At 46.0% G+C, this 10,880-nt stretch overlaps 1 protein-coding gene across 1 annotated transcript in view; it reads right to left on the bottom strand.

The window, feature by feature from the left end:
* Positions 1–3,911: 3,911 nt before the first annotated feature.
* EARS2 (glutamyl-tRNA synthetase 2, mitochondrial) overlaps positions 3,912–10,880 on the bottom strand; it is a 26,927-nt gene continuing 19,958 nt past the window's right edge. The window contains exons 8-9 of the mRNA XM_008055560.2: positions 5,292–5,427; positions 3,912–4,220 (exon numbers count right to left, since the gene is read on the bottom strand). Of these exons, the coding sequence (XP_008053751.1) occupies positions 4,137–4,220; positions 5,292–5,427 (220 nt within the window). The 3' untranslated portion in view covers positions 3,912–4,136. The remainder of the gene's footprint in view (positions 4,221–5,291; positions 5,428–10,880) is intronic.

The following is a 10,880-nucleotide window of genomic DNA, read 5'->3' on the forward strand; positions in this document are numbered from 1 at the left end:
CCACTGCACTCCAATCTGGGTGACAGAGTGAGACTCCAACTCAAAAAAAAAAACACACATAAAACAAGCTGGGCTCGGTGGCTCACGCCTATAATCCCAGCACTTTGGGAGGCAGAGGTGAGAGGATTGCCTGAGCTCGGGGGTTTAAGACCAGCCTGAGCAACAGGTGAGAACTTGGCTCCATAATCAATCAAAAAATTACCCAGGTGAGGTGGTGCATGCCTGTGGTTCCAGCTACTTAGAAGGCTGAGGCAGAAGGATCACCTGAAACCAGGAGGTGGAGGCTGCGGTGGCTGTGAGCATGCCACTGCACTCCAGCCTGGGTGACAGAGTGAGACTCCAACCAAAAAAACAAAACAAAACAAAAAAACCCTCCTGGTCCTGAACAAAACCCCCAATGAGAAGACACAAGTCTAGAGCTGCTCTCTAGCTAGCTCATTACCATGGAGGAAGTAGCAGCAGCTTTATCAATTTAGCGGGGTTTTTTTTGGTCAGTCTTACTCTGTTGCTCAGGCTGGAGTACAGTGGCATGAGCAGGTTTCACCGTAACCTCAACCTCCTGCGCTCTAGTAGTCTTTCTGCCTCAGCCTCGCAAGTAGTTGGGACTACAGGTGCATACCACCATGCCCGGCTAATTTTTGGTAGAGACAAGGTTTCACTATGTTGCCCACACTGGTCTTAAAACTCCTAGCTCAAGCAATTCTTGCATCTCGGCCTTCCTAATTGCTGGGATTATAGGCATGAGCCACTGCACCCGGCCAATTTAGAATCTTTTAAAAATTGTGCTAAAATATACAAAAACATAATACCATCCCAACCAATCATCTTGCCTCAGCCTACCACGGTACACCTAGCCAATTTAGTATTTTGATCGTCACTGTTAAAACATTCACATTCCCAGGGAACACCCTCAGGTTCCCTCCCACTGGGAGCTTTTCTGTCCTCTCAATAAATCCTACTTTCTCACTTTCAAAAAAATTTTTTTTTCACATTCCTTGATCATGGGCCAAAGAGCTCCTTGTAACCATTCTTAATGTCTTAGAAGCAGAAGCTAGATAGGCATGGTGGCTCACGCTTGTAATCATAGCACTTTGGGAGATGCAGGTGAGAGGATTGCCTGAGCCCAGGGTTCAAGAGCGGCCTGGGCAACCCGGCGAGACTTCATCTCTACAGTAAATCAAAAAATCAGCTGGGTGCAGTGGCTCAAGTCTGCAATCCCAGAACTTTAGGAGGCGAGGCGAGAGGATTGCCTGAGCTCAGGGGTTCAAGACCAGCCTGAGCAACATGGTGAGACCTTATCTCTACAATAAATCAAAAAATTAGCCAGGCACAGTAGCACATGCCTGTGGTTCCAGCTACTTAGAAGGCTGAGACAGAAGGATAGCCTGAGCCCAGCAGGCTGAGGCTGCGGCGGCTGTGAGCATGCCACTGCACTCCAGCCTGGGTGACACAGTGAGACTCCGACTCAAAAAATAAAAAAATAAAAAATCAGCTGAGCATGGTGGTGCATACCTGTAGTTCCAGCTACCTGGAAAGCTGAGGCAAAAGGATTGCCTGAGCCCAGAAGGATGAGGCTGTGGTAGCTATGAGAGTGCCACTGTGCTCCAGCCTGGGCAACAGTGAGACTCCAACTGCAGAGGCTGGAGGAAGCAGAAGCTCTGATGCCACTTAGTAGGTAAGAGTTGAATTTGGACACTGAATTGTCACAGGTCTGAGTTTAAACCCTGGCTTTCCCTCATATGACGGGAGACACCCCCAAGAACTCAGAATTTATTTATAAAAAATGATGTATTTATTCTTACATGCTTTAACTTCAGTCACCTTCAAAGCATGCTCCATTTAATGCAATACACCTATCGAGATGTTTTTTTCATTATTTAGTTTTTGAACTCGTCGATTTTGATGCCTTCTAATGCTTTTGCCATTTTTGTTTAATCTCTTCCACATCGGCAAAATGTTTCCCTTGAAGGACTTTTTTCAACATGGGACGTACAGAAAAAGTCACTCGGTGCAAGATCAGGTGAACAGGGAGCGTGGCGCATGGGGGTCATGCCGTTTTTGCTCCAAAACTGATCACTCAGCACGGTGTGGTTGGGTATGTTGCCCTGGTGGAAGAACCAGTCACCTTTTTGCCACAACTCAGGACATTTCTTCTGCAATGCAGCCTTTTATAACAACGTTAGCTGGTACACTGATGCCTATGGGTTCCTAGGCCACTTACATCGTGGGGGAAGCCTGTACTACAAGGAGCCTGCCTTCCAAAAGATAATTCCGGTTTTGTTTTGTTTTTTTAGTCCCCCTCATACTATAATCTCAGCACTGTTACTTTTCAGAACCTGTTTTCTTACCTAAAATGTACAAAAGAAGAACACCAACTTTCTCAGAGTTGTGAATTTTTTGTTGTTGTTTTGTTTTTTGAGTCGAAGTCTCACACTGTTCCCCAGGCTGTTGGCAGAAGGCTTCAATTTCTTATCACAGGGACCTTTCCACAGGGCTGCCTGAGTCTATCTTCAGGACCTGGAAGCTGATTCCCAAATAAGGGATCCAATAGAGCAAGATGGAAGCCATGATGGATTTGATGATCTACCCTCAGAAGTCAAACTATCATATCCTCAGTAGCCTACTGGTTACACAAATCAGTCTTTTCAATGTGGGGAGGAACCACATAAGGGTGTGAATACTAGCAGGCAGGGATCTGCGGGGGCCATCTCAGAGGCTGGCTGCCACACAGAGGAAGCCTAGAAGCCGTGAAGGGGTTTTTATACCTCACCATCATTCTTCTTTCACTTGAGCTATTCCTATTCACCTTAGACCATAAGGAGAACCTCTCATTTCAGAAACCTACAGATAATGACTGGCAAATAATGGTGCAAGAAAGAGGTGGATCTGAAGAAAAAGTCACACAATAGCCAGGGTGAAGGTCTCCAGTCCAACTGGAAAACAAGAAGAGATGATCAGGCCAGGTACGGTGGCTCATGCCTAAATCCCAGCACTTTGGGAGGCCAAGGTGAGAGGACTGCCTGAGCCCATGGGTTCAAAACCAACCTGGGCAACTTGATAAGACCCCATCTCTACAGTAAATCAAAAAATCAGCAAGGCATGGTGCTTGTGCTTGTAGTTCCAGCTACTTGGAAGCCTGAGGCGGAAGGATCACCTGAGCCCAGTAGGTCGAGGCTGCAGTGGCCAGGAGTGTGCCACTGCCCTCCAGTCTGGGTGACAGAGTGAGACTCCTACTCAAAAAAAAAAAAAGAGATGACCTTTAGGGAAAGGAGACACAGGCTGCTGTCCCAAGGTCCAAGGACAAAGAGTATAAAGCATACCCTTGGCAGATAAGTAACTTCTCCCTTTACAACCCCAAGAAAAGTCTGGCGTACAGTTCAGTCCTGCTGTATCAATTGTCCTTGACTATTCTGAATCCACACTGGACTTGAGAACTGGGATCCATGAGTCCAGGCTGCTGCCAAACTATTAGGGGTTGAACTGTGACTCCCCAAAATTCTTATGTTGAAGTAACCCCCAGTACCTCAAAGTAATTGTATCTCAAGAGGCTTTTACAGAGGAAATTAAGTTAAAACAAGGCTGGCAGGGTGGACCCTACTCCAATCTGACCAGTGTCCTTCTAAGAAGAGGAGCTTTGGACACAGAGAGACACGAGGGATGTGTGTACATGGAGGAAAGACCATGCGAGGACACAGTGAGAATGCAGCTGTCTGCAAGGCAAGAAGAGAGGCCTCAGGAACAATCTATTTTTTTGTTTAAGGCATCTAGTTCTGTGGCATTTTGTTATGGCAACCCAGGCAAATTAATTCCTAAGTCCTGCCCACTGGACTGTTCTGGAATGTTAACTTTTCTGTGAAGTAACTGCTAACCTCCTCTATGTAATGTGGTATCAAAAATCAAACATGGGACTTCCTTTACATAGTCAATGAGGTGAGGTGGGCTGGGCTTCCCTGGCCAACTGATTCCTTGCTGTGGAACCAAGAATATACTGTCCACAGCCAGAGGTTGTGTTTCCACTCTTTTTTCCTTCTGCGAGCTTCCCGATGGGTGCCAGACCTACTTCTTCTCTCGTCTGAAGGCAGTTGCCCAGAGCACAGGTTCCTAGGGCCACCTCCACTGTCCTGCACATCCTCTCCCTAGCCGGAAAGCACCTTCTGGATTCGTTCCCGCACTTCCTTTGGTCCCAAGGACACCATCATCTCAGCTACAGGAGGTCCTTGCTAAAAACAAAAAGAGAAAAAAGACAGCCTTAGTGCTTTACCCTGCCCAAGGAACTGATGCTCAGCCTCCATCTGTGGAAGTTATGCCCAGGCCCACTCCAACACTGCTACCTGTATTCCAAGGAGCAGAGCTTGTGGGGTTTTTTGTTTGCTTTGAGTTGGGAGTCTTACTCTGTTGCCCAAGCTGGAGTGCAATGACAAGCTCACAGTCACTGCAGCCTTGACCTGATGGGTTCAGGTGATCCTTCCTCCTCAGTTTTCCAAGTAGCTGGAACTGCAGGCATGCGCCACGATGCTTGGCTAATTTTTTGATTTATTGTAGAGATGAGGTCTCCCAAGTTGCCCAGGCTGGTCTTGAACCCATAGGCTCAGGCAATCCTCTCACCTCAGCCTCCCAAAGTGTTGGAATTATAGTCGTGAGCCACCATGCCCAGCCTTTTTTTTTTTGAGTCAGAATCTCACTCTGTCGCCCAGCCTGGAGTGCAGTGTCATGCTCACAGCCACCGTAACCTCGACCTGCTGGGCTCAGGTGATCCCTCCACTTCATCCTTCCAAGTAGTAGGAACCACAGGTGTGTACCACCATGCCCAGCTGATTTTTTGATTTATTGTAGAGACGAAGACTCACCGTGTTGCTCAGGCTGGTCTCGAACCCCTGAGTTCAGGTAATCCTCTCACCTCTGCCTCCCAAAGTGCTGGGATTGTAGGTGTGAGCCACCACACCCAGGTACAAACTTGTGTTTTATTGATCTTTAATTTCTCTCGATGAGGATAGGTCACAGAAGCCTGGTGTTCCCATACTAGGTAAGTTGTTGATAGGTCTGTTATACCCAATAAACCACAAACTCCATGGAGGCAGGGAGCACATGTGCCTTATTCACTACTATACCTAGCATGGTACTTGTACATAGTAGGAACTCAATAAAGTTTTATTGATGGACTTAACGAGGGACATGACTATGTTTCATTCACCTTTGTACCCTCCAAAATCAGTTTAATGTCTGTCAGTAAATGCTAGTTGTAAGGATAAGTGAGGGGCTCCAGGAAACCATCCAGCCCATTTCCCGCTCACCTGCTGTCCACTGAGAGCCACTCGGATGAGTTTCATCACATTACTGTACTTGGTGCCCTCCAGACCATCCGAGAGCTTCTTCAATTCACCACTCAGCACATCCTGAGTTAAGTTTGTACCAGATCTTTCTAAGAGCCTAGAAGAGGGCCAGTCTATTAGAGCCTGTATGGGGGCGAACGGCACGTGGGTAAGACAGAAAACTTCAATCAATCAGCCATAATACAAGCAGCCACAACCAATCAGCCACAATACAAGCAGCACAACCAATATTCAAACCTGTTTGGGGGGAGGAGAGGTGATATTTACCACCATCTCCCTAACCCAAGCTGAGGAAGAAAAAACAACCTTGATGCAGTGAGCCGTGATTGTGCTACTGCACTCCAGCCTGGGCAACAGAGTGAGACTCTGACTCAAAAGAAAAGAAAAGAAAAAACAACCTTAGTTGTTTTTTTTTTTTACCTTCCTTAGGACTATATACCTAGATAATTCAAGCAACTGGGCATAACATAGGGAACTAGGAAGGTACCATATAAGACGACTGACTGCTACCTCTATGTCATGTAATCTCTATGCTTCTGATCTGTAAGATGGGGATAATAATAGTATCTGTTCCACAAGGGGCTATGATGGAGAGTTAAGACTTATAAAGCACTAAGTTCCTGAACACATGATACTCAAAGGCATTAGATTTTATATTTGAATTGAAAGTTTTAAAAAGGCTCACGCCTTTAATCCTAGCACTTTGGGAGGCCGAGGTTAGAGGACTGCCTGAGTCCATGGGTTCGAGACTAGCCTAAGTAACTTGGCAAGACCTCATCTCTACAATAAATCAAAAAAATTAGCTGGGCATGGTGGCATGTGCTTGTAGTTCCAGCTACAGGGAAGGCTGGGGTAGAAGGATCGCCTGAACACAGCAGGTCAAGGCTGCGGTGGCCATGATCATGCCACTACACTCCAGCCTGGGTGAGAGTGAGACTCCAACTCAAAAAAAAAAAAAAAAAAAAAGTTAGCTAATGATTGTTACATCCAAGAGCTGCAGAGGTCCTCAAACTTTTAAAACAGGGGGCCAGTTCACTGTCCCTCAGACTATTGGAGGGGCGGACTATAGTTTTAAAAAAAAACTAAGAACAAATTCCTTTTTTTTTTAAACTATAGCCCACCCCTCCAACGGTCTGAGGGACAGTGAACTGGCCCCCTGTTTTAAAAGTTTGAGGACCCCTGGTAGAGGCACTGCAAGAGAATCTAAGAAGAAATGTAGGATGGGTTAGACATAGGACAGAAAAATGGATTAAAATGGATTTCTTTTTTTTTTTTTTTTTGAGTTGGAGTCTTACTCTGTCGCCCAGACTGGAGTGCAGTGGCTGCTCCTGGCCACCGCAGCCTCGACCTGCTGGGCTCCGGTGATCCTTCCGCCTCAGCCTTCCGAGTAGCCGGAATTACAGGCAGGTGCTACCACACCCAACTGATTTTTTTATTTATTGTAGAGATGAGGTCTCGCTGCCCAGGCAGGTCTCAAACCCACGGGCTCAGGCAATCCACACACCTCAGCCTCCCAAAGGCGCGGGATTACAGGCTGAGCCACCGAGCCCGGCTAAAAACGGATTTCTTTCTGAGAAATTATCTCAGACAAAATTTCAAAATTGTTGGAGGGAGACTTCTTTGGGGATGTAGCATAGAATAGCAGAAAGAAAGAAATCAGGAGACCCCAGTTCTAGGGATGCCCCTCTCACCAACTTACCACAACCATTTTTTTTCCACACACACTTTATTTTTGAGGTGGAGTTTCACTCTGTCACCTAGGCTGGAGGACAGTGACATGATCATGGCTCACCACAGCCTCAAATTCCAGGACTCAGGCAATCCCTCTGCTTCAGCCTCCCAAGGAGCTAAGACTACAGGCATGTAAGACCATACCTGGCTAATTTTTAAACTTTTTTGTAACGATGAGGTTTTGTTATGTTGTCCAGGTTGGCCTTGAATTCCTGGGCTCAAGCAATCCTCCCGCCTCTGCCTCCCAAATTTCTGGGATTACAGGCATAAGCCACTGTGCCTGGCCCAGACAGATTTCTTTACTAACTGCCAGAACTTGAGCAGCTGAGTTTCAATCTAAGACAAAAGTAAATTTCTTTTTCTTTTTTTGACTCAGTCGCCCAGGCTGGAGTGCAGTGGTATGCTCATGGCCACTGAAGACTCAACCTGATGGGTTCAGGCAATCCTTCAGCCTCAACCTTTCAAGTAGCTGGAACTACAGGCGTGCGCTACCACACCCGGCTAATTTTTTAATTTCCAGGCTGGTCTCAAACCCCTGGGCTCAGGCAATCCTCTTGCCTCAGCCTCCCAGAGTGCTGGGATTATAGGCGTGAGTCACCATGCCCAGTCTAATTTTCTTATTATATAATTGTTTTGTCTGAGTGTTTGTTTACTCTCAAAATTCATGTTGAAATTCTAACTTCCAAGGTTTTACTATCAGGAGGTGGGGCTTTGGGAGGTGATTAGGTCATGAGGGCCAATCCCTCATGAGCAGATAAGTGCCTTTGTAAAAGAGAGCCCAAAGAGATACTTCATCCCTTCCACCATGTGAAAATACAGAGAAAAATCTGCAGAGGGAAGGGCCCAGAAGCAAGGCCATCCTAGTCACCAGATACCGAATATTGGCAACAGTTTGATCTTGAACTTCTAGCCTCCACAACTTTGAGAAATAAATATCTGTTGTTCAGCCAGGCATGGTGGTTCACTCCTATAATCCCAGCACTTTGGGAGGCAGACGCGAGAGGATTGCCTGAGTCCAGGGCTTCAGACTAGCCTGAGCAACTTGGTGAGACCTTATCCCTATAATAGGTCAAAAACATAACCAGACATTGTGGTGCACGTCTGTGGTTTCAGCTACTTGAAAGACTGAGGCAGAAGGATTGTCTGAGACCAGCAGGTAAAGACTGTGGTGACTGCGAGTGTGCCACTGCACTCCAGCTGGGCAACTGAGTAAGATTCCAACTCAAAAAAAAAAAAAAAATCTGTAAGGTAACCAGTCCATGGAATTTTGTTATAGCAGTCACAGTAGACTAAGACAATCATTAACTAGGCCACGTGATTACTGATATTTACAAAATCAAGGACATAAAACCCTGAAAATGTAAAATGTAGGAAAAACCAGACACTCTCCTTAATGTCACTGCAGGGAAGCAGGTTACCAGGGAGCTCATGAAAGAATGACAGGTCCCAAGCGGTCAACAGTGGCAGCTCAGGACATGTTAGAGCTGGCCCAGGGCTTGGCATGGGCACAAAAAGGACTTCTAGTGATCAGGCAGTTCCTGATGTGCATATCAGCTTTCCTGACTTGAGTGTGAGTCCCAGAGTATCTATGAAATCCAATCCTGTAGTGGGAAGAGGAGTTAAGACATTTAGTCCTGGTAAGTTAGAACTAATTGTGCCTACTGTGGAATGTTCTGAATTAAGACAGTATTATTATTCATAATAATAACTTTTGGGAATTTATCCTGGAGATATATTTGCAAACACACTTAATCATGTCTATACAAGGTTAATCACCGCAGTACTGTTTGTAACAGCAAAATCTGGAAGTCACCCAAATGTCCATCAATAGGAGATGAGTTAAATAAATTATAGTAAAGTAGTATAATGAAATACGATTAGCTGTAGTAAAGAATGAGGATGCTCTCCAAATACGATACATTCATTTGTTTGTTGATTTGTTTTTGGGTTAGGGTCTTACTCTGTCATCCAGGCTGGAGTACAGTGGCCCAATCACAGCTCACCATAACCTGGAAGTCCTGAGTTTATTAAGCGATCCTTCCACCTCGGCCTCCTGATTAGCTGGGACTACAGGTGCACCCCACCATGCCTGGCTAATTATTTGTAGAGACAAGGTCTTGCTATATTGCCTAGACTGGTCTAAGACTCCTGGGCTCAAGCAATCCTCATGCTTTAGCCTTCCAAAGAGCTGGGATTACAGGCGTGAGCCACTGTGCTTGGCCAAAGTACAATAAATTTAAGTGGAAAAAACACCCAAAAGACACAGAACATTGATATTGTACTATAGTTTTTGGGATTTAAAAAAAAGGGAGAAAAGAGGCCAGGTGTAGTGGACCATACCCATAATCCCAGCGCTTTAGGAGGCAGAGGGAGGAAGATTGCTTGAGATCAAGAATTTGAGACGAGCCTGGTAAACATAGAGACATTCCCATCTCTACAAAACTTTTTTTTTTAGTTGGAGTCTCACTCTGTCGCCCAGGCTGGAGTACACACTCCAGCCTAGGCAACAGAGTGAGGCCTCAATTCAACACAGCCACGCAGCCTTGACCTGCTAGGCTCAGATGATCCCTCTGCCTCAGCTTTCCAAGTAGCTGGAACTACAGGCATGCGCTACCATGCCTGGTTAATTTTTTGATTTATTGTAGAGATGAAGTCTCACTATGTTGCCCAGGCTGGTCTTGAGCCCATGGACTCAGGCAATCCACTTGCCTCAGCCTCGCAAAGTGCTGGGATTACAGGCTTGAGCTACCACGCTCGGCTGCTACAAATTTTTTTTTAAATATTAGCCAGGCACAGTGGTGCACACCTGTAGTCCCAGCTACTCAGGGCCGACATAGAAGGATTGTTTACGCCCAAGAACTCAAGGTATCACTGTACTCCAGTCTGGGCAACAGGGCAAGACCTCATTTCTTTTACTTATTTATTTATTTTTGGGTTTTGTTTTTTTTTTGAGTTGGAGTCTCACTCTGTCACCCAGACTGGAGTACAGTGGCTGCTCCCGGCCACCACAGCCTCGACCTGCTGGGCTCCGGCGATCCTTCCACCTCAGCCTTCCAAGTAGCTGGAACCACAGGCGCGCGCTACCATGCCCGGCTACTTTTTTTGATTTATTGTAGAGATGAGGTCTCACCAAGTTGCCCAGGCGAGTCTCAAACCTGCGGGCTCAGGCAATCCACTCACCTCGGCCTCCCAAAGCACTGGACTACAGGGTGAGCCACCGAGTATTTATTTTTTGAGTCAGAGTCTCACTGTCGTCCAGGCTGGAGTGCAGTGGCAATTCATGGCCACTGCGTCCTTGATCTGCTGGGCTCAGATGATCCTTCCATCTCAGCCTTCCAAATAGCTGGAAGACTGGTGAGCCACTGCACCCAGCTTAAAAAGAAAACTTTCAATATATACCTTTTAAAAATAATTTCTAGGTTTTAAGCTGAGAATTGAAAGGTTTTTTGCTTGGGATTTTTTTGAGCCATGGTCTTGCCCAGGCAGGAGTACAGTGTCACAGTCATGGCTCACTGTAGCCTCGACCTCCCAGGTGATCCTCCCACCTCAGATTCCTGAGTAGCTGGGACTACAGGAGCCCACTACCATGCTGGCTAATTTTTTAAATTTTTGTAGAGACAAGGTCTCGCTATGTTGCCTAGACTGATGAAAGGTTTGAATGTATTTATTAGCAATCAAAATTTTAAACTTAAAATCTTTAAAAATTGTAAGAATAGAGTTATATGCACATATCCTTGATGGTGAGGACATTTCACAAAGGAAACTGTTAGGGGCAGTTGCCTGTTTGTTGGGGGCTAGAACAGGAGGGAAGACTTATAT

The sequence above is a fragment of the Carlito syrichta genome, unplaced genomic scaffold (assembly GCF_000164805.1).
Source record: "Carlito syrichta isolate Samal-C Ts95f unplaced genomic scaffold, Tarsius_syrichta-2.0.1 Scaffold301885, whole genome shotgun sequence".
NCBI lineage: Eukaryota > Metazoa > Chordata > Mammalia > Primates > Tarsiidae > Carlito > Carlito syrichta.